The sequence below is a fragment of the Epinephelus fuscoguttatus genome, linkage group LG20, assembly GCF_011397635.1.
Source record: "Epinephelus fuscoguttatus linkage group LG20, E.fuscoguttatus.final_Chr_v1".
NCBI classification, from domain to species: domain Eukaryota; kingdom Metazoa; phylum Chordata; class Actinopteri; order Perciformes; family Serranidae; genus Epinephelus; species Epinephelus fuscoguttatus.
Window position 1 is genome coordinate 18,515,509 of NC_064771.1, and position 23,529 is coordinate 18,539,037.

A 23,529-nucleotide genomic window follows, 5' to 3' on the forward strand; every position below is an offset into this window, starting at 1 on the left:
TTATATTTTTTGTCACAGATCTCAAAAAATGTTACATCTGGTGAATTTAACATGTCCTGCCGCTGGGTGGCGTCATAACCCGGGGCCTGTAGCTGTAGATCTGCAGTACACTGTCAGTGGACCATCCCTATGTTCTGTAGATCTACAACTGACTTCCTTTCCTGACGCAAGTGCCCGGCAAGGCTGTCGCACGCCTTTATTTGTGGCCGCTGTACAGCAAAACTGGATTTTATAACAGTTCAAAGAGGACAGACACACCACAAGATAACGTTCACAAGGACGTAGGTGAGTCTGTGCCAACATTTGAGTAAACTATGCGTGAATATTCTTCGCTTTGGTGTATTTACCGGCTACACATGCGGGGAGGCCCCGTGCGCTCTCCCGGCTGGTGTTAGCGTTAGCTTAGCAACAACCTCGCGCCACGTTAGGGTTGTTAACGGTTTCGCATTGAATTGTCAGATACAAATAGACGTTAGCTTGCTACTTAATAGGTTACAGTATGTTTTACGTTGTGAAACTTCTGAATAAAACATACTGTGCTCGACTTGTTGCTGCAACTAAAGTCTGGTGTTGTGTTTTGTAACCCATCTGTCAAAGCTAGCTAGCGTTAGCCTAGCGTAGGTTGTCGTTGCATAGCACGGACAGACGCAGGTTGCTAACTTTACCAGTGTCTGCACGCAGCCTCGCTGACTTTATCTGGAAAATTGTAACTCTAGTCACGAATTGTGTTAAATTAACCTTGAAAATGTTAACATTATGGCGTAAAGTTTCTCAAGTGAACACTGCAGTCGCATTAAGAAGCAATCCGAGCCAACATTAGCTTCAAATTGACTAAAGTTAGTTGTTGCGTAGAAACATTTAAGCTAACGTTGGCTAGCTAAACAATAGTTAGCTTGCCCAAACGCTTCAATTCCATTATCCACTTGAGATACATTGTTTTCTTCATCAGTTGTGTGATAGCAATGTTGTCACACAGCAATGACAGTAAACTGAAAACTCATCTGCTCAGGGGGAGGTTCTCTTAATTGAGCCACACCTCTTAAATCTTGTTAATCTTAATTGATTTAGTTATTAAAAAGTTGAGTTTTCAGATCTGTGTAAAGATGGGAAGCTAGGTTGTTTTTCTGCAACACATTTCATATAGCACAGATGTAAACAGATTAGTTGTAATGTCTTTAATACCTTTCTCATGTTGTCTTCACAGATTGACAGCTTCCTTCAACAATGTCTCGTTTCTTTGCCACCGGGTCTGACAGCGAGTCAGAGGAGTCCTCATCCGCTGATGAGATCACCCCTAAAGCACCCGGAGCAACTTTCAAGCAGTCAGTATAACTTAAAATAAATCCTGTCATCAGGACTCTAATGCTACACTTTGTAGTAATGTCACACATGCTTGATGTTTTCACAGGTCGTTGCTTCTCAGTGATGATGAGGAGGACACTAAGAGAGTGGTGCGCAGCGCCAAAGACAAAAGGTTGGTGTGGAATCTTCATATGTTAAAAACTGTACAGGTCACACACAGGTCATACAGGGTATTGTATTGAATGTTTTCATTCTTATATCTCAGGTTTGAGGAGTTGACCAACCTCATCAAGACCATCCGCAATGCTATGAAAATTCGTGACATGGCCAAATGTTTGGAGGAGTTTGAGCAGTTATGTCGAGCCTTCCTCAAAAGCAAGACTATAGTGGACAAAGAGGGTGTCCCCCCTTTCTATATCCGTCTTTTGGCCGACCTGGAGGACTACCTGAACCAGGTCAGTAGCTCAAAGTTGAACTACAACTCTAAAAATACTAACTATGTAATGTAGCAATATGTTTGGTTTTGCCCACAGGAAGCAATGCACATTAACCTTGGTTAAGGTAGTCCTACATAATGTCCCAGTCCCTGCTTCTCCAGTGCAATAGAAATAACACAATATTTTCTTTCCAGCTTTGGGAGGACAAAGAGGGCAAGAAGAAGATGAACAAAAACAACGCAAAAGCCCTCAGTACGCTGCGTCAGAAGATCCGCAAATACAACAGAGATTATGAAACAGAAATCGCTGCATACAAGGAGGTAAACGAGGAAATTCTCTCTCAGTGGTCCTATGCTTTAAAACATACAGAAACTTTGCTGGTTCAGCGATATTAGCTACACCTGTGGATCAAAGTCAGAGGCGGGAGGCTGTTTTAATGTGTCTTGTCTATTCTGCATTACCACGACATAGGTGTCATTCGAGCTGCTCAGTGGCCACCAGATCAGTCTGTGGCTGTACTTGGCAGCTGCCATGTGTGAATGTGTGTAACTGAAAGTGGATCAGGAGGCAGCCTGGATAAACTAAGTTAAAAAATAAATCTCAGTGTCTTCTCTCTCTGTTAGAACCCACAAGAATCTGCGGATGAAGAGGAGGAGAAGGAGGCAGAGGAATCTGGTAAGCTTGCTACAAATGCATGTTTTTATTTTAAATTACAAGATTTGTCAAATGTATGGAGTGCAACATAGTAGGGGTTTTTTTACATTCTATACTTAATGCTCTTCCAACATTAGGGGGGGAAAAAGCAAGATCATAGGCAAACTGGTTATATTTAATAAGTCCGAGCATCATCACTAAAATTCACCCTAATTTTTGTCCTACTAGCCTCATCTTCTGATAGCGAGGGAGAGGCGGGTGACGATGGAGTGTCTGCCAAGGCCTTCTTAAAGAAAAAGCCAGAGGCTCCCCCAGAGGCCAGCAAGTTCCTCAAGTCTGCCAAAGGATCTGGGGTAAGAAGCGAGCATGCCTTTTATAAGAACACACTACAGAGAGAACAAGGAGAAACCTGCTGCAGAAGACCCAATTCTAATGTGAGGTAATGTGTTGGACTTGTTCTCCCTTGACAGGATGAATCGTCCTCTAGTAGTGATGACGACGATGATGAAGACTGGGGCTCAGACTCTGTGGACAGTGGCAGTGAGAGCTCAGATGAGGGAGAGGGAAAGAGTGCCTCCCTGGCTGTGGTCTTCCTCAAAAAGTGAGTCTGTCTCCACATTTTTTGTTTTTGTTTACAACGAAAAAATTTATTTATTTATTTATTTTACATCTTCTCTGTCCGTTGTATCTCAAATACATTGGGGTTTTTGACTGTTGGACAGAATATGATGTGTGTAAGCATCTTTTTGGATACCGTCAAGTCACATATACTTACCACCCACACTGTGTGTCCATCCTCAGGACCCAGGGAGCTGAAAAATCCAGCGAAAAGAAGCTTGGAAAGAAGAAGAAGCCCAAGAAGAAAGAGCGGCTAGAGGAGGAGGCTGAGGAGGAGGGAGGAGAGGAGGTTGAGGGAGGCTGGGAGAAGGTGAAGGGAGGTGCCCCGATGGTCAAGGTAAAGAAGAGAGCAAAACTTTTTCATGTGGTGTTATCATGATTGCTGCTGCTCAAACAAGATGGTGCACTCATTCATATTGTCTTTGCCTCAATGCCATACTATTTATTTTAGCACAGGAACAGAACATTGATTTGTCTTTGTCACAGTGAATTTATGTTCTTCTGTTGTGTATTCAATCTCCCAGGAAAAGCCCAAGATGTTTGCCAAAGGCACAGAGATCAACGTACCAGTGGTGGTGAAGAAACTGAATGAGATTCTGCAAGCAAGAGGCAAAAAGGGCACTGACAGGTAACACTGTACCATTTACTAAAGACATAAACGCACACATTATTCATAATTTAAAAAAAAAAATAGCATTCATTGCTTATCATTAAATTAATGCAATTTTTAAACCCCCCTCTTTCTTCTCCCTCTGACAGAGCTGCCCAGATTGAACTGCTTCATGCTCTGGCAAACATCGCTTCTGAGAATAACCTGGGCCAAGGCATTATGGTCAAGATTAAGTTCAACATCATTGCCTCCCTGTATGACTACAACCCCAACCTGGCAGCCTTCATGAAGGTGGGAGCCACTTTTTTCTTAATGTCACAGTTTCTTTTATTCAGAGTTTGTGCCTGGAAAAGTTCCACAATTAATCTAGAGAATTTGAAGAAAATAAATAACCAAATACTCAGTATGCATGTTTATGTGTTGACGTTTCAAATTAAAATTTGTTTTTCTCCAGCCTGATATGTGGAAGAAGTGCCTGGACTGTATCGACGAGCTGCTGGACATCCTCTTTGAAAACAACAACATCTTCATCGGGGAGAACATCGCAGAGGACAGTGAGAGTCTGGTCGCTTCAGACCAGGTATCCATCTTATCTTTTCAGTCGTTACATTTATGCTATTTTTGGTTGGCAGCAGATCCTGGTTGATGTGTAGACCATCCCAAAACTGAGTCACACTAACCATGTTGTTGTCTGTGTATGTATGATCTGTGTTGTTTATTATTGGACGTGTCATTATTTTAAAGGTCCAGTGTGTAGGATTTAGGGGCATGTCTTTATAGAAATGGCACATACTATTCAGTTCAGTTTTCATTAATGTATAATCACCTGAAAATAAGGATTGTTGTTTTTCATTACCTTAAAATAAGCCGTTTATTTCTTCATACGGAGCAGGTCCTCTTCCCAAGATTCTGCCATGTCAGGATTTCCCACACTTAATTTATTTGTGGCAGCCCACCACGATAAAAACATCTGCCGCCACATTTTGATTTCCTATTTTTGGAGCTGGAACATTTATTAGTAGTGTTGTTGGAATATTTATACTATATTCATTGCTCCATACTCTCAGAGGGCAGAGCAAAGTCTGGGCACTGATGAAGCAGCAGAACGCCAGGCGCAGTGAAAGCAAAACTTAAGTTTGATTCCACTTGCTCATCAGCAGCTGCACCTCTAATTCATCAGTGTGATCAGATCTGATCGACACAACTCATCAATTATCCAGCAAGCGACTTAAAACTCCACAAACTGCTGCTGGGAAAAAATGAACTCATGAAGAACTCAAACTGTGCTGAGTTCACAAACTCAGATACCTATCCAATTTTGAGAGGAGACAAAAACTGATACACAAAGACACACAAGCGTGAATAAAAAAACGTAGCACCTAACACCCCTGTCTTAGCCAGCTACCACCACACAGATTGTAATTCTTTGGGAAACACTGCATGTTGTTTCTAGAGTAACCCAGAATGGACAAACCAAACACTTGCTCTAGATATGGCCTGTTTTTTTGTTGTTGTTTTTTTTAATGTTCACATTGCCCACCGTGGTTTTCTTACACACTTGGTACACGGGAAAAGTTTCAGTTGGTTATAATTTGCAACCTCACAGCTATATGCTAATAATCCCACACACTAGACCTTTTAATGTGTGGAAGCATCATCATTTGTATGTCAGCTTACATGAAAATGTTGTTGTTACCTTCTGCAAAAACTACATGCTTTGTATGTGTTTGTCAGCCATTCAGGGTGCGTGGATGCATCTTAACGCTTGTGGAGAGGATGGATGAAGAGTTTACCAAAATCATGCAAAACACTGACCCCCACTCACAAGGTGAGCTAAATCAAAGAAGAGACTCGAGCTTTATTTTTAATTTTGAGTATTATCATTTTAAATGTGAAAGTAAATCACTTAGCACTGGAAAATCATGCTATAGCAGGAATCCCTGAAGTGTGTTGCTGTATCATTTTTGGTTTTCAAACAGCTCTTCTTAGTAGCTTGTAGTAGCTCACTGCTTTCTTCTCCACTCTTCGTCCAGAATATGTTGACAATCTGAAAGACGAGGGCCACGTTTGTGGCATCATCGACAGGCTCCTCGAATACATGGAGAACAAGGGCAGCACGGAGGAGATTTGCCGCATCTACCTTCGCAGAATCATGCACACCTACTACAAGTTTGACTACAAGGCTCACCGGCGCAGCCTGGGCCTGCAGGGAGAGTCCAAGGTGAGAGAAGCACAGAAGGGGAGGACCCTGTGTAAGAGAGAAATACACCTCACTATATTAGCGAGAAAGAGACCTGAGTGTCTGTTCCTGATAGACATGACAAGTTATGTTTTTAAATGACAAGGGAACTTTAACGACCTAAATGACAAAAAATCACAGTGGGGTATAAAGTGGAAGTGGGTCTGGATGTGAGTGTGTTTGATATGTAAACAGTGTGTTGCGGTGAGCTGAGCTGAGTGTGTGATGTGCTGAATTGTGTTTCTGTTTCTATTCTATTTAGTCTGAGCAGGACCAGGAGGAGAGCGAGGGGGAGGACAGTGCCGTGATCATGGACCGTCTCTGCAAGTTCATTTACGCCAAGGATCGCACCGACCGTATCCGTACCTGCGCCATCCTTTGTCACATCTACCACCACGCTCTGCATTCACGCTGGTACCAGGCTCGCGACCTGATGCTGATGAGCCACCTGCAGGACAACATCCAGCATGCTGACCCCCCTGTACAGGTAGGCAGACGGTATTCATCAAGGCTGCATCGTTGTTCTCTTGTGTAGCTTTGCATCTAAGAACCTATTTCCTCTCTCTCATCTAGATCCTGTACAACAGAACCATGGTCCAGCTTGGCATTTGCGCATTCAGGCAGGGCATGATTAAAGATGCCCACAACGCCCTATTGGACATCCAGTCCTCTGGCCGTGCCAAGGAGCTCCTGGGTCAGGGACTGCTCATGAGGAACATGCAGGAGAGGAATGCAGAGCAGGAGAAGATTGAAAAGAGGAGACAAGTAAGTCCAACATGAGCAGTAAAGTCATGTCTAAAATCGTGTTAGTTTTATTTGTTGGAAACCTGCTGGGTGAAATCTGGCATTGCTGAACTTAAGAATCTGATGTTATAGAGCCTATGTGTCAGCGAAGCACTTTAAGTACAGACTTGATGTCAGGTTGTACGGAGCCTTACAACATTATCTTAACATTGCTTTGACCTTTCCAACAGGTGCCATTCCACATGCACATCAACCTGGAGCTGCTGGAGTGTGTGTACCTGGTGTCCGCCATGCTGCTGGAAATCCCCTACATGGCCGCCCACGAGTTTGATGCCCGCCGCAGGATGATCAGCAAGCAGTTCCATCACCAGCTCAGAGTGGGAGAGAGACAGCCACTGCTGGGTACCTGACGCCTCATGACTCTTAACACCAGCATGTTTTAGCCATAGAGAACCCTGAGAGGATAACTGAAGCTCTTTTTGTCTTCCAGGACCCCCAGAGAGCATGAGGGAGCACGTGGTGGCAGCCAGCAAGGCCATGAAGATGGGAGACTGGCGTACCTGCCACTCATTCATCATCAATGAGAAGATGAACAGTAAGGTCTGGGACCTGTTTCCTGAGACGCAGCGAGTACGAGAGATGCTCGTCAGGTTAGCACAAACTATTATCCATCAGTTAATTTATTTCCAATTGATCATTATTCAGTCTCATTAAGTTTCGGATCACGCCATAATGATTTACTCTGGCAATTCAGTTATAATTTACAAATACGAATTCATCGTTCTGCCCTGCGTGATTTCTTTTTTATCAATTTCCTGGTTGTTTCCTTTTTATAGGAAGATCCAAGAGGAGTCACTGAGGACTTATCTGTTCACGTACAGCAGTGTTTATGACTCCATCAGGTAAGAACAAGATGCAAGTGTCAGTCAAAACTAAAGCGTTGGTTTGTGTAGAACAGTATGCTTTGGGCTGTAGGCTGAAGCCTCAGTTTGTGTCCACCTAAGCCCTGTTTCCACCAAACACTTGTGGGTTACTTCCTTTAGAACTGGTACATAACCCATATGGACATGTACCTAAACTGCAGATCTGTTAAGTGTGTGTAATGAAGTGAACAGGCTGCCTTGTGGATAGCAGGCTCGATTCTGTTGCATTACCACATTTTTTTATTGGGAAAATACTAGTGTTTTAATTTTTTGTATCTGTCCTCCAGCATGGGGACACTATCTGAGATGTTTGAGTTGGAGATAGCCACAGTTCACAGCATCATCAGCAAGATGATCATCAACGAGGAGCTGATGGTGAGTTTTATGTCTTGATTCTTTTGGAGTAAATTTTTATCAGTATAGATGCAATAGAACGTCCATAATGGGATTTCCAGTACATCTTCACATGCACAAATGTTATTTTTCTTTTAGTGAAAGAGTTCTTAATATTTTCTGTCCTCTTGCCAACAGGCGTCGCTCGACCAGCCCACACAGACGGTGGTGATGCACCGCACAGAGCCCACCTCCCTGCAGAACATGGCGCTGCAGCTGGCTGAGAAACTGGGCAGCTTGGTGGAGAATAACGAGCGCGTCTTCGACCTCAAACAAGGCGTCTACGGAGGCTACTTCAACAGAGGTGAGTTTGGACAACACACTTCACTGTATGCCATATATACCTTGTGTGTTTGCTTGTTGTTCTTCCCAAATGGTGTCAGTACTTGACCTTATAAACTTCCGGGAACATTTGTCATGCTATTTTTGCTAATAAAAGTTGTACAATGCGGTTTTATAAACAATAATAATTGGTTGTTTCATGCATTACAGATCAGAAAGGTGGCTACCAACAGAACAAATCTTACAACAGAGGTATGTTAAACCACACTGAGGTTGCACTTTGGATATAAAAATGTTCTGACCCCATGACCTTCCCAGCATGCCTCTAATCCTCTGCAGAGGCTGTGTACTGTTGATTCATCGCTCCTTTTAACCATGTTGCTGACTGAGTTTGTTTGCATTTAATCAGTAACTAACTTGTAATGCATTAAAATGTTAGATTAAGGATGAGGGTCGGGTTTTGCCCCAACAGAGCAAATTCATGGTGTTTATACCTGTTCATACCTGTTCAGAATGGCTACACTGAAAAGTGATTCAAAGCTATTTGACCATCCAACAGCAGTTCTGACGGTGTCTTTGAAATTGTGTTTAAACAATTAATGTGAGTTGAAGTGATTTGCTTTTTGTCATCTGATTATGTGGCTGCCTGAAGATAATCATTCCCTTTCCATGTTCACAGATCAGAAAGGTGGTTACCAGCAGAATAAGGGAGGCTACCAGCGAGGCGGCTACAGAAATCAGAACCACCAAAACAATTACTGAGCGTGGAACGTTTGGATTTCAGCATCTCCACCTAACTAGTCTTCATTCCATAACAACAACCTTGGTTTCTGTGCTCGACACTTGGCTGTACGCTGTTGTCCGTCAGTTGACTCAAAACAGCTTTCAGCTGATCCTGAAACAGCTGAACTGCACTGCTACAGCATAGTTTGGTTTTTCAGTACGGCCAGCTCCTTTGTATTAACGTGAAGAGTTTTTAAGGTTATTATTGCTAATAAAGGATTGTATAATGAAGGCATTGCAGTGTGGCTGGCTTGTGGCAGTGCGGTCAGGTGACAGATGGGTCAAGTATTGTTGACTTGTACTTAAATAAACAGTGACAAGAATGAAACTGCATTTTTGACTGCTTTGTTTTAGTGTAAATCCATTTAAGACATCAAAGTATGAAACTAAATCGATAAGGTAAACCCAACCTCCTCCTGTCAGCAATAATCATCACCTTCGGTTTCACTGACTAAATTTACATGCACAATATATTCAATTTTTTTTTTTTATCGTTTATCATCATTCCTTATTGAAAAGTTTTGTGTTACAATATTTGTGTGTATCCAAAAGCCTTTTGATCTCTAAGCCTTTCATAATATGTTTTAAAGGTGTGTTTCTTTTTCCAACCAGAAATGTTGGATTTTCTTTGGGCATGCATCTCTACCACAGCCCTGCAAGCTGTTGGGTAGTTGGTTTGTGTACAGTGCACAAAGCTGTCTGAAAACAGGCAAGAGGCAGTGTGTTGCAAACTGCGGTAAAACCTGAAGTTGAGACGCTTATTCAGAATGCGCTGTGTATATAAATATATATATCCGAGAATGTTCCTAAAACCTGAAGTAAGACCCTTATTCAGAATATCCAACCAAAATATGCTGATGGGTATCATATTCAGAATATTGTCAGATCTGAACTACAGTGGAATACAGGTGTGCATTGACTGTTTATGTTCTTTGGACAGAGTTTGTGTGTTGATGGACTGATAAATTTACAAGAAAAATGAAGTTGCTGAAAACAGAAGGGTCTCGTCCTCCATAAGGTAAATGTGTCTGGTTCTCTCTTTACATCAAATACTGCTCTCTGGAACGACATCCTGGGGCCGCATTCACAAAGCTTCCTGGTACAAAGAGTTCCTCCTAGTGACAAAATACAAAGTTAAGGCTAGGTCCTGGTAAAGGAAGAAATTAATCAGAGCATCTTAGACCTTAAAAATAGCTTCAAAGGTGAAAAACTGTAAGGAGCAGGGAGGAGGACTCTTAAGAGGCTTCAGAATTTATTAATCAGAGGAGAAAATGAAAACACAAAGAGGTTAGAGAAATATTCTCAATACACTGGATGACAGTTGGTAAATAAAATGCTACAGATTCGATCCTGCAGGAATAGTATGTGTGGTTGATGTTATTAGGAGTATGCACACATTTCCCACCCAACGCTATAAAAACAGTGCAGCAGTGATGACTTCAGTCTGTCGAAACCTTCCATCAGCAGAGTGATCAAACAGACAATGACAACACTTTCACATTTTGCAGTTCATTTAATTTCCACTGGGTGTCCACACCTGGCAGGTTCACAAAGGGGCTTGTAGGTGACAACCAATCACATCTGTTCAATGTATTATCATCCACACCTCCTCACTAAGGTCAAGGTTTCTGTCCCTTCCTTGCTCAGAGTTGCTCTGAGAAATTTGGGCTAAGTTTGAAGCTCTGAGTGTTCTCGGAATGTTTGTGAATCTGGCCCCTGATTTTCAGCGTCAGAGAAATATTTCTCAGAACTTTAATGAAGCTACAAACTTAAGGAACTGAGGCTGTATTCACAAACATTCTGAGAATACTCTCAGAGCTCCTATTCTAGCTTAATTTTTTTTTTAGTAAGGAATCCTACCGTAGGAGTGATTTAGGATCTAGTCTTAACTTTAAGGAGAGATTAGAAGAAAATGTCACTATTTCATCACAAGGAGCAACTCTTTGTAACAGGAAGCTTTGGGAATACTGCCCCAGATTTTTAGGCAATTTCGAAAGGAAAAAACTGGAGTGTGTCTTTGTGTTATGACCAAAATGTATTAATTGCAGAGCATAAATATGGTGTGAGAGTTGAGGATGAGGAAACCTAAACCTACACATGCCAACACCCTGTTGCAGGTTTTAAGCCAAAAGGCACTGGTGTGAGCCACATATTATCAAAGGCTTATTATTATACTCCAAATGCCATGGAATTTTCCTCTTGTTTGAACAAGTTCTTCTTTCTGTACAAATGTGCGAGAGTGTCACTCATCCCACCCCCATAAGGTAAAACGTAAATAGGTCAGCCAAACATCCGTGAGACTCTGGCGAAGAGTAACCAGCAAGCATTAGACTCAGTCACTGTATCACCTCCACTGTCATGTTCTTGTTACTAATTAGTCATCAAGAACAGTTTTGATCATTTGGTGTGTTTGTTATTGCATAGATAACTGATTGAATGCCTTTCTGCTACACAGAAGAGCTTTCTCCCTGATTTTAAGACAATGGCTGCCATCTAAATTTAGGGTGCTTTTAGACCTAGAGTTGTCCTGCTTTGGTCTGAATCAGGGACTAATTTTGTTGCTAAGTTTTAAAATTGCCTAGAGTTGGTTCGTGTTCTCACGGCAGCATTTACAAGCGAACCAGATCAAATGCCCTGCGTGAGAAAGCTGCTCTTGATTGGTCAGAATTTCCATGTGGGAAAAATCCAGGAAGTAAAAAAAAAATGTGACACTTTCTAATGTCACAATGGAGGGACAGCTACACAGATTTTAGAGCTGGTCATCGTGGACTATATTGCTGTCATTGTTCATTTTAGTCAAACCATACAGTTTGAAAACGAGGTGCGGCTCCAACTAGAAAACAATGTTTTGATGCATTGGATGTGCCGAATGTGCATATTAAGGCAGTACAGGAGGAGGTGCACATTAATAATCCTCCAGGACTGTAACATGCTCATGTTTAACCCAAACAATGTGGATCGAGGTCGGAACACATTCTCACCACAAACAAACCGCACCAGAGTTTGACTGTAACCGGATCGAGACCACCTCTTCAAGAAGGTCTCGGTCTGGTTGTTTTGGTGTGCACCTGCCCAAAGGAACCGCACTTAGGCAAACAAGCTTGAGTTTGATTAAACTGAAACAAACAGGGCCTTGCACACCCTTAGAAATACTGCCGGTAGGATTTTCTCATGTCAATATATTCACAGCATTAAGAGTTTCTCTGTGTATTTGTATAGCTCAAATGACACTGATTTTGCTAGTTCACTGATAGGAAAGATCAGACTCTTAGCAGGATTTATATTTTACCGTGATATAGACATCTGGATCAGACAAGTACAATAGAAGATCATTCGCGTACAGTGTTAATTTGTGTGCCCGCCCTTCCCTTGTGATGCCCCGTACCTTTTCAGCACACCCGATTGCCAAGGCCTCAATGGCCAGGTCAAACAAAAGAGGGGAGAGCGCCCCTGCCTGGTCCCCCTGTTTAAACGGAAATATTGAGATAACATGCTATTGGTGTAAACAGCTGCTTTTGGGAATGTGTTTAACACTCTTATTCCATGTACAGAAGTAAGCGCCAATCTCTGTATATTTGTATCGGCTGAGACAGATGTTCAGAGGTCTGGGCAACTAAGTGTTGTTTTACTAGTTTTGCAGGCAAAATGAAAATAAGTATTCCATAAATTTAAGCAGTTTATTTCTATAAAACATGAAGGTATTAACAGTTTTTAATGTACAGCAGCTTGTCCATCAAACTTAACAAAACATATAATGTTGCACTTATTGTTCTTAGCTGTCATGAAATCGTTGTTCAGTTTACCACACACTCACTTAGATCAAAATTACATCACCTATTGCAAGTTTGATCCTTAATAACATTCACTTCTGTTTTTCATCAGCATACAGTAAGTTATGGCTTTCAAATCCTTGGATATTACAAACTTAATGACTCAAGAAATATGTAAGTGTTACTGGATTTGAACTTTTCGCTCTTGTTCCTATGTGACTTCCTTTTCCTGAGTGCCCACTGGTTCAGCACCAATGATTCTTCTGTTTGCTCTTTCTGCTTGTAGCTTATTAGGTACCTCTCCTCAGACTCAGTCTCCTGTATAGCTCTTTCCTTAGTAGGTCCCTCTCTTTGCGGATTCCCTGCAGCACGGTGCGGTTCTCTTGAGCTCGACGCACCAGGTAGGGGAGTGTGTCATCCACTGAGCCGTAGGGCACTGACTTGTATACGGCATAACCTTCTTTAGCTGGAGGGGAGAGAGAGAGAGTAGCTTAGCGTTCAGATCATGTCTGTAGCAGTTTAAATGAAGAAAAGTTGGGTGCTAAGAGCTGTTGCCTTACAACTGAAGGTTGTAAAGCAGTGGTTCCCAACTAGTGGGTCTCAATCCAGAAGTGGGTCAAGGGTACATTCCGAATGGACCGCAAGTGACTTACAAATGTGTAAAGTTTCTGAAAAACTCACTTTATTTTGAAGTACAGTGAACTTCCAGCACAGAGCTTTTAATCTGAAGTACCGTTTCCTGTTGTAGAGTGAGTGACTAATGGGCAACTATTTGACAGAGACAGCAAACTAGCTCGATGACATGGCCGAACGCAAGTATGACGCTGAATTTATTAAACTCTGTGCACCTTGAAGTAGTGACTAAGAAGAAATCTGGACCTCTGGCTGGACCAGTTGGGAACCACTGATATAAAGAATGCCAGTTGAGGCAGATCTCACCCAGTGTGAGGGAGACATGATCACACATGCCCAGCAGCTGGCCGAAACACACTGAGCCTCCATCGTTGTCTATCCCCAACTCTCTCATCCTGAAGATGAAATACAAAACAGCTACATCACTTTAAGTATTAATACCAAACCTAGGGGTAGCAAGACAAACTAAAGGGGTTGTAGACAATCAAAATCGAGATATCATTGGCTCATGCCTGCATTACCCACAATGCAAGTGGACCGCTGACAGTTTACTATGTTTCCTCAAATCAGTACCTCCACCAATTATCGTAGAACTTAATTTAAAAGCCTAGTCCCAATTAAATATCCAGTCCCTTTTCCTAGCCCAGTGTGGCTACACATTTTGACGAATAAAGGCCTGTCTCTATTAGAGGCCTGGTCTGGTTGCCAAGCAGTTAATCTTTATAGAAGTTATTTGGATGTTTAAAGCCAGTTTGTTGGCTGCCCGCTTGAGCTAACATTCGATGCGGCACATCTTCTTTCCCAACTTAGCTGAGCAACAGTTTTGTGCAGAAGTAATGAAAGGCCCGTCTCAAATATAAGCCTGTTGACATCAGTGATTTAAGCAAATAATAGCCTGGGCTACTAATTTAAGTTTTACGCTAAGTAATGTTTTCACCCCTGCCTGTTTGTGTATTGTCTGTCTGTCAATCAGTTGTTAGCATGATACCTCAAAAAGCTATAGACAGATTTTAACATCACACCCCTAACCCAGATATGGAAGAGTCAGCTCTGATGTTGAGGGACCATAGGGCCTATTTTGGGATGGAAAAAGAGGGAACACAGGTCTGATCCCATGAAGGGAAGGTGGGAGTTAGAAACTTGGTGTGCCACTCAAAAGGCTGGTGATGAAGTGCTGTGCCTGATGAGCTAACTGTTACTTAGTCACAACTTCTTTTTTCAAAGGCATATTTGCACTATTGAGTCTCATAACTGTCCAATCACTGCTCAGTAGTGGAACCGATTTTACTGATGCATGGTGCGGCTAAGTTAGCTTCCTCTACTCTGCCCTTCAAAGGTGTCAAGACAGCTTGCTGTTGGTCAGTGTGTGTGTTAAAATTGAACTCTACGTGGAACATTAATTCACATAGTTAGATTTTGTCTCCCTCAGCGGATCCTCTGATCGTGACGATTCCTGGATGAACTAATTTTGCAGCGAAATTTCAGTGTTTTAAAATCTTGCTGTGTCCAGGCCTTTATGCTAGTTGTGGCTAGTGTAGCCTCAAGCAGGGCTGAGGTGCAGGCTACAGAGGTCTGGTAAGTTTACTTCTTTTAAACTTCACACCCCCAGATTTTATTTTAACTTCCTAGATGTCTGAAAAGTCTCAGGTGACATCACTTTAGGAAATTTACCACACTTGATGCAATTCCCTCTGGAGCCACAAAAAGCTAAATACCTGTAAACAGATTTTGATGGTGTTCCTCTTTAACTGAAGAAGGAAGCAGAAAAACAAATGTATGCTATAAAATCTTGTGCTATTTTCTGTCTTTCCCCTAATCTTAAATTATTTCCTGTTTTTTTATTTCAGGAGTCATGAACCAGAAAGGTTTGGTACCACTGGTGTTTTGTGTTGTTGTTAAGAAGTTGCTTGTATCTGTTGCTAAGTAGCAGTATGTAGCCTCTCAGATACAATAATGAGGCGTAAATGACAGCAGGTGCCATGTGATTTTGCAGTCTAACCGTTCAGCAGCTCGTCTCACTGACTCCTCGTTGTGAGTGGCAACTATGATCCTGAAGCGTTCGGGTTTCTTGGATATTTCCTCCAGCATCACATTCAGCGAGCCGTTATAACTGCACAAACACAAACAGATGAAATAGGTTGGTTTACTTTCAGAAATGTGTGTTTTCAATAAGGCCAAGTTTACTATATGTAACAGACACTAATGCACCTGAGTTGACTTGTCTGAATCCAGGTACATTGGTAAAATTGACCAAACCAAGACGAGTGCTAGTCTCAGTTTTTCATAGTTATGGTGTTATCTGGGATGCATTTGCCTGGTTGTGGTTAATGACCTGCTGCCTCTTACCCACCTGTCATTGGTGTCCTCCCAGCACTTGTGGATGGGGTCAACACGACCCTCTTTCTCTGCCAGCTTCCTCTCTTTGTCCATGTAGGCTCCTCGTACCAGCTTGACCCCCAAACAGAAGCCCTCTTTGTTGGACAGATGCAGAGCTTCTAACAGGAGAGACCTTGACTCCTGAAAGACAGACAAAGAGAGGCATACTTGACAATGTAAGAGAATGCTCACTTAGTCTTAGTCTTTGATATTTAGAAAATAAAAAGACAGATTAAAGATATTTGCCTTCAGGTAACACTGATATGTGTTCCAAATCCAGGCGCCATCTTTGTTAAACTTCTTCATCATTGCCATGGTGACCAGAGAGAGGGCGGGGTTCATGTAGGTGTACTCTGCATCAACCAGGACTCGGACTTTGTTTATACTTGCCTGAAAAAGCACGACAGATCTTTGAAATAGATTTGTTCAAGATGAAAAGTAGTAATTCAGAAATATGAAATATCAGTTTGCTGCAGTTCTCCCATGTAACATGAATTTACCCATGATCCTTTACATCTGTACCTCTGCTATTTTGTTGAGTCTCTGCAGACCACACAGGAAATGGTTAACTTCGCTTTCATTTAAACCAGGGAAATTTATTTGCTAAAAGAGACAGAATCACCCTCATCAACACTGTAAATGTACAGTATATTTATAAACTGGGGTAAAGTAAGACATCTGACATACTGCGGACGTACCTCTCCATCCATGGCTCTGACAAGGAGATTTAGGTCATATGGTTGTTGTGCGATGAGGGTTGTGAGTTTCACCTTGATACAAGCAGTGCAGTGACAAGAAAGACAAAATTCAAGAACAAACTGGCCATGGACATAACAGCACACTTCAAACACTAAAATGTGTAGTCTTATCTTTTTTCCCACATACTTGAACTACATTGAGATACTGTTTGACCTCAAAAGCCTGTGAATTTCCCAAATGGTTTTCCTTGTAATCATAATGATCAGGAAAAAAAAAGTTAGTGTACCAAATAAATGTTATGTTAATAGCCCCACTCTATCGAACGATAGTCAAGGCCCAAGCAGGGACGATGCGAGGACTCTATTTTAATGCAAGGACTTATTATTTATGTGAATGAGTAGCATTTTTGAGGTGCTGAGATGCTAAAAAGGTATTGAAATGTTGCACATGCATCAAAACTGGTGACAGTTTTGATATTCAATGGGTCTCATGCTCAGGTGTGTTAAAATTGCTCAGTAGCGCCCCCTACAAAATTTGAATTGCCTTTGCAACTTTATTGTTTAATTTACAGGTGCTTTACTTTAACGAACTCCCCCTAGAGAATTAATCAGATAAACTTCAATTTAGGGCAGTACACTCTCAAGACCTTAACAATGAAAAGATTTGAAAAAATTTTTCTCTTTGTCTGTCTTTCAGGAGTCAAGAAATTTTGATGTTTCATGGAATGAGGTTGCCGTGGCGAGGAAGCCATTTAGCGCGTTTCGCCATACAACAGAAGTTGTTGTAACTTGAGCATACATAGTCCAATCTGCCCCAAATTTCCTAAAGCTGGATAAGACTCCAGGCCTATACTGAGGTATAGTCATAACACCAACTACTGGCAACAGGAAGTCAGCCTTATGTTATTATTATTATATTATTATATTATTATTAATATTATTTGATTTACATTCATTTTGCATTACATGGTCCACAGTTGACGTACAGCAACACAATATATGTTTAACTCATGTTCTCAGGTGCTATATAGCGGACACAAGAAGTGGTGAAGAATTTGTGATACATGATTACGGGCGCCAAACACACATACAGTTAATAACATCTAACTCATGCGTGCAGTGTCCAACTGTCTCAGAAATGTAGGGCTGCATTGAACAGCGTCCTGCCAACACCTCCGACGTGCTTGCAGCTTTAACTAAAAAGGTCTTTCTCGACTGATTAGTCAAATTAGTAATTTCCTAAAAACATAATGAATGGTGATGGACAGCGTTGCCTTACACACAGCTCTGGGCTGAGCAGGGCTGTGACCTTCAGCTGCATCATCGGGTCTTTGCTCCAGGCATTGCCATGGGAAATCCGCACACATTCCAACATGGCCTCCATGTTGTCATCATATCTCTTCTCTCTGGTGGTGACAAAAAGCAACATGAGGCGATACTGTACTTTCCTTTTCTACAAGCAAGAGCATATCACTTGTAACACAGGAGTGTAGAGCAGTGGCCCTCAACTTCAAGTATCAGCACTATGATCGATGACACAGGGCTGCCCTTCAGTTATGGACAGTTCACACAGGAGGCAGGTTTATTCCTAATTTGAAGATTATGTATTGCTGGCTGTTGTCAGCCACAGCTGCACTGTACAAAGAGGTTGATCTAGAACTCAAACTCTTCCACACAACTGTCAGACTCCATAAAGGCGAGTCCATCATCAGGGGCTGTGCAGACTTCACTGGTGCTGCTGCAGTAGCTACAATAGGTCAGAAAGTGGCACTTCCTAAATCAGCACAGAATTTGCAGTAACAATCCATTTATTTAATGACCTCTAACCCTTTCATACACAGCTGATGGGTTTTGATGCTATAGTTGCATTTAAGTCATTACATTGGACACTAGTGCATCATGCTATATGCTGCCACCCACTGGCCAAGTGTTGTCAGTCTCTCAAGTCTTTCAGAACCAAGATGGCCAACGGAAAGCAAGAAATGTTGTACAGCTCAAGAATATCTTGCCAGTCCTTCTATAATAGGAGACCATGGTAGGTAAATAAAATCTGGAAACATCAAGTAACATCTAAGGAGTGATACAGCTGTTAAGGGAGGTGTAGAAAGAGAGGGGAGAAGCTGAGTCAGGAGCAAAGTTCAACACAAAGAAAAAAAATCTTGACTGAGGTTGTAATAATTCATGGATGAAAGGGCTAATATCAGCAACAAACAAGCAAACCTTAAGCCATGACCAAATTAGTCACCACATAATGAAGTCAACAGCACTATGGAAAACACATTCACAAACCAACAGGCTACCAACAGGTTTTATGTTCTCTAAGACGTTTGCTAAGCAATATGTTAGGCAATAGACCTCTCCCTCCAGCAGCTGGTGGCAGTCAGCCAGTCTATCTCGTCCCTTGGCTTCCACCCTGTTAGATTTTGTTTTATGTATGTGTCCTGCAATTACAATGTCCAGTTAAATTTGTGAATTTTTTTTGTGTTTTGTTGTTAAGTTTGTTCGTTTTTCATGTTTGTATGTGGTGGTGTGTCATTTTCTGTTTTGTCAAGCCTGATCACAGTGATTTAATTATTAACCATTAGTCATACCCTGTGCTCTCTCCCAGATCTTCCTCGATTGGCACTGCCAGCATGGGCCTCAGTCCCAGCAGGCTCATCTTCTCCATGGACTGAGAGATCTCGCTCTCATTCTCTCCGGCCACAAACTGGGCGTACACAGTGGGCCGCAGCAGAAAGGAAAACGCCCTCCTCCCCAGAAGTTTGCGCGTTATTGACATCAGCTAAAAGAAGAGAAGAAGAATGGTGAAGGAGAGTGATGGAGACTCATGAGGTGGATCCACTGATTCCTTGGTGGAATGTAACCGAGTACTGTTCTACAATTTTTTAGGTACTTCACATGAGTCTTCTCTTTTCATGTCACTTACTGCCTCTCATTTAAAGGAGCAGCTTGTAGGATTTAGTGGCATCTAGTGGTGAGGACTGCAGATTGCAACCAGCTGAAACTGCTGCCATGTTCTAAGTCTGAACTCCTGGTTTGGATTCCTTCAGTGTTCCTTTCAGTGTTTCTACCAAACTATTTGCAGAGGTCTTTTCCTCTCCAAAACAAATGGCCCGGTGATTTAAACGAGTTAAAACACTGATTAAAGCAGTTTCATGAAAAAATAAATAAATAAAATAAAAAAATCAGTGTTTATCCAACACTGCTTGTCACAGAGGGGCTGATGCGAAAATGAGAATAGCCCTATCTCGAGCCAGTGTTTAGTTTGTCCATTCTGGGTTACTGTAGAAACAAGCCTGGTCTCACTCCGAAGTCGTCGAAATTCGGGGCATAGGCAGTGACTTGCAGCGTTACAAACCAACGAAAAAAAGCGTCCTTTCACATTGGAATGGCTGGTTGTCATTATAGTTTAGCTGCACCCAGCGGCGTCAGGGAAATGTGGTAGGATAAGAACAAAAGTTAAGGCGGCAAATATCCGAGTGGGGCGGGCGGGACTGGTGGTGAATAGGTCCAACAAACACTGACTTTCACCCAAGGGAGTGGTGTTCATATCCCGTAAGATTCTAAAGTCAAACCCTGTTCTTTTTTCCCCACTTGTTTTTGTTGTTGAAGGAAAAATAGCGTCAATTCATGTTGTTGTACCGACATATTGCATTTATTTTGAAAGAGACTGTATGTAAACGGTAAATTTCCTGTGAAAACAGAAATGTATTTTGAAAGAAGACAATGCATGTAACAGGCAGAACTTGACACGGTGTCCCAGAACGTCAGCAACCACAACACCCAACACAACCACACGTCGTATGTGGAAGTGGAAAATCCATGACCAAGCACATCAATATGTGACGAAGTCGGAGTGAGAATGTGTTGTAGAAACATAGCAGACGTTGTAGACGAGAATCTGCTCCCATTGTAGATATAAACGGCTCATTCTAAAGTAACAAACACACACCGATTCTTATTTTCGGGTGATTATACACTGCAGAAAACAAACTTGTTATATTATAATCAATATCTGCCAATATATCCACCTAAATCCCACACGCTGGACCTTTAAGTCATTTTACATGCAAAAATATTTCATGATTCCAGCTTCAGAAATTTGAGGATTTGCTGCTTTTCTTTTCAATAATTAAATGTGTTTCTCAAACCAAACAATTCAGGAAATATTTGGCAGATTAATCCATTACGAACATCATTAGTTGCAGTCCTGCACAAAAACACTTATTTTCAAATTTACACCACAGTGCAACTATGCAAACAAGGAGTGACAACAGGCAACACAGTCAGTGGCTTGACAACATTCCAGTTAAAGGAGCGCCAAAAGTTAACCATTAAGATAACGATTAAGATACATCTCTCTGTGGTGTCTTATTCATATAATGTTCCTCCAAATAATAATCATCCCAAGTGCCAAACTCAAGTCTTACCTTCCCACTGTTGTTGACGAGCACAGGGAAGGAGCAGAGGCGAAAGATGCCCAGCGCACGGAGCAGCTCACCCCAACTCTTCACTCTGAAGGCACTGGGATCCTCAAAGGCCAGAGTTGCTGAGAGAACTTCAGGCTGCTTCTCTACCACCGTCCTGGAGGCCGCAGTACCCAGCAGCCTCCGTGACAAGAGGTGAGGGAGCGAGGGGCGCAGGCGAAAGCACATCATCATCACTGGACAAGTGCGTATGTGAATGTTTCTGTGTTACAGACTCTGCTTGTAGGTGGAGTCTCAATGATTTGAAGTGTTTGTGTAGATCCTCCTTGGTTGAAATTTTAAGGTGTGTTGCGTCTCCCTGCTGAAGAAGCTTTGTGTTAGATAGAAATAGAATGATCCAGAGTGTCAGAGAGACATTATCAGAGGCTGAGTGATCAGCCCAGGAGGAAGAGATTATCTTCTCATATCAGAACGTGTTGGATGAGGAAAAGGATAGTTTTAAAACAAAGCAAAAATCAAAACAGCTGGAATTCACTGTCTGTTAGGCTTCTCCAAAACTACCAGACGCGTCTTCCATTGACACTAAAATTCCAACAGATATAAATCAGCAGAAACACCTTACCCTCCTTCTCAAAAGCGTCTCTCAGAAGATCCTAAATGATGCAAAGCCAAGCAGGTGTGATTTGAGTGGTCATCTTTTGGCTTACACACGGGTTAATGAGTGACTGCATTTAGGTAAACATCAAGTTGACCCTTAGCATCAACCCACGAGTGTTCCCTAGGTTTAACATCAACTAAATGGGCATTCACAGCTTATTTTGTCCTGAAGAACACTAGTTATGTTTTGGGATTTATTTTTGGTTGAAGCTTTGGAATAAATTCAGCTGTTAAAAGAAAATCTCAGCCTTGATAAGACATTCAGATCAAAGTGCACTCAAAGTGGGTGAAGTAGCAGAATTCAACTTGTTGCATTTATAATTGCGGCTACAACTGTGTTGCTTTTAAATAGATTTGGATTTAAGGATTTTTGAAATTTTGTACAAGCTTTTGCAAATGCACATGCAAAATCTTAAAACTTAAATTAAGGACTCTTTAACAGGCCCAGGAAGAGAAAAAGTAGTCATATTCTAGGGAGTTTGAGATTGAACATATTTTCCTCAAAAGACAAAGCAAAGCAGCCAGAAGAAGAAATTATTAAGTGCTGCCTGTTGCCATCTCTGTCACATATCTCTGACCTGACAGACTGGAAGTCTGGAATTTCACAAGCATGTCACTCAGATCTCTGCGACGCTGGCACTGCTGACCAGCCAGGCATCACAATACTCTCTCTCAAACACTGGGGGCCGCGCACTCATAGGATACTAAAGTAATCATGCAAGCAGAAATGAAAGGCAGTTCAAGGTGATCATAGCAATCTATTAAAAAGCTTTTATACATCTGGTCTGTCATAATTGAAAAATCAAAAGGATTACTGTCCATCTGAAGCAGTAAAGGAAACACACATTGTTTTTGCGTGTAAGAACTGTCTTTAGAATGGACACCATGTCAAGTTCTGCCTCTTACATGCGTTGTCTGTTTTCAAAATACATGGAAATATATTGTTTGCTTACAGTCTCTTTCAAAAGAAACGCACTACGTCAGTACAACACCTCAAGCTGACTTTTTTTTCCTCCAACAACTAAAACACGTGGTTGGGTTTAGGAAAAAAAGAACAGGGTTTGGCTTTATCTTACTATATAATGACGAGAACTCTGTCTGTGTCTCTGTTCCACGTTTTTCTCCTCACTGACTTGGTCAATCCATGTGAAATTTGGCACAGTGGTAGAGGGTCATGGGAGGATGCGAATGAAGCAATATTACATCAATTAGCCAAAGGGGGGCGCTATAGCAACTAATTGAATTTGCAAACTTTGAATGGGCATATCTCATGACCTGTATGTCGTAGAGACATGAAACTTTGCTCAGACATGCCTCTCCTCATGAGGAACAAATTTGCCTCAAGAACCCATAACTTCTGGTTCTATAGATTTTCCGCCATTTTGAATTTTTTGAAAAACACTTAAAATCGATCTCTTCCTAGGATGTTTGACAGATCTGCATGAAACTCTGTGAACATAATCTAGGGACCAATATCTAAAGTTCCCTCTTGGCAAAATTTGGAAAACTTACTAAAACTGAGCTTCTATAAGGCAATGAATATTGCGGAGGGCGTGGCTCATCACATAAAGGTGTATAACATCTCAAGGGTTTCACCGATCACCACACAACTTTGTAGGCATATGACCACACATAATCTGAGGGGACCCCTCCATTATTGACCCCATCAAACAAAATGGGGGCGCTAGAGAGCTCATTTCTTATCTAGGCCTAACCGCCATATCGATTTTTACTGAACTTGGTAGATATGTAGAACAGGACGCCTCAAGGTGACTGGAGAAATTTAACTCTAATTGGCAACTGGGTGGCGCTAAAACAACAGAAGAATGCTTAAAAATGGCTAAAATGCGACCGATCGCTGTGGCTCCCCCGTGGCCGAATGTTTCTGGGTTTTTTCTAATTTTTGGTATGACAAAGTCATGATATGCTGTACATGATCACGGAAACTGTCAGTGTGTCATTCTGTCTGTCCCACGTTTTTCT

At 41.8% G+C, this 23,529-nt stretch overlaps 2 protein-coding genes across 4 annotated transcripts; one reads left to right on the plus strand and one right to left on the minus strand.

The window, feature by feature from the left end:
* Nucleotides 1-127: 127 nt before the first annotated feature.
* Nucleotides 128-9,313, plus strand: eif3c (eukaryotic translation initiation factor 3, subunit C). Of its 2 annotated transcripts, XM_049562838.1 has the most exons (23): nt 128-285; nt 1,205-1,322; nt 1,409-1,474; nt 1,568-1,757; nt 1,934-2,059; nt 2,363-2,414; nt 2,622-2,746; nt 2,864-2,994; nt 3,195-3,348; nt 3,536-3,639; nt 3,771-3,912; nt 4,076-4,201; nt 5,356-5,449; nt 5,655-5,842; nt 6,123-6,347; nt 6,434-6,625; nt 6,835-7,006; nt 7,095-7,254; nt 7,441-7,506; nt 7,815-7,902; nt 8,059-8,224; nt 8,413-8,454; nt 8,882-9,313. In XM_049562838.1, exons 2-23 carry the CDS (start codon nt 1,225-1,227, stop codon nt 8,962-8,964), a joined length of 2,790 nt encoding a protein of 929 aa, XP_049418795.1. In that variant the 5' UTR covers nt 128-285; nt 1,205-1,224; the 3' UTR covers nt 8,965-9,313. The 2 variants fall into 2 exon arrangements, with proteins under 2 accessions (XP_049418795.1, XP_049418796.1); XM_049562839.1 differs by lacking the exon at nt 8,413-8,454.
* A 919-nt stretch (nt 9,314-10,232) lies between these two features.
* Nucleotides 10,233-21,614, minus strand: prodh2 (proline dehydrogenase 2). Of its 2 annotated transcripts, none has more exons than XM_049562841.1 (11): nt 21,512-21,614; nt 20,893-21,250; nt 19,054-19,244; nt 17,742-17,868; nt 16,463-16,534; nt 16,287-16,367; nt 16,011-16,154; nt 15,739-15,905; nt 15,388-15,498; nt 13,695-13,783; nt 10,233-13,221 (listed from the first exon to the last, which is right to left on the minus strand). In XM_049562841.1, exons 2-11 carry the CDS (start codon nt 21,121-21,123, stop codon nt 13,046-13,048), a joined length of 1,389 nt encoding a protein of 462 aa, XP_049418798.1. In that variant the 5' UTR covers nt 21,124-21,250; nt 21,512-21,614; the 3' UTR covers nt 10,233-13,045. The 2 variants fall into 2 exon arrangements, with proteins under 2 accessions (XP_049418798.1, XP_049418799.1); XM_049562842.1 differs by having other exon boundaries at nt 20,893-21,247; nt 21,512-21,589.
* Nucleotides 21,615-23,529: the final 1,915 nt, after the last annotated feature.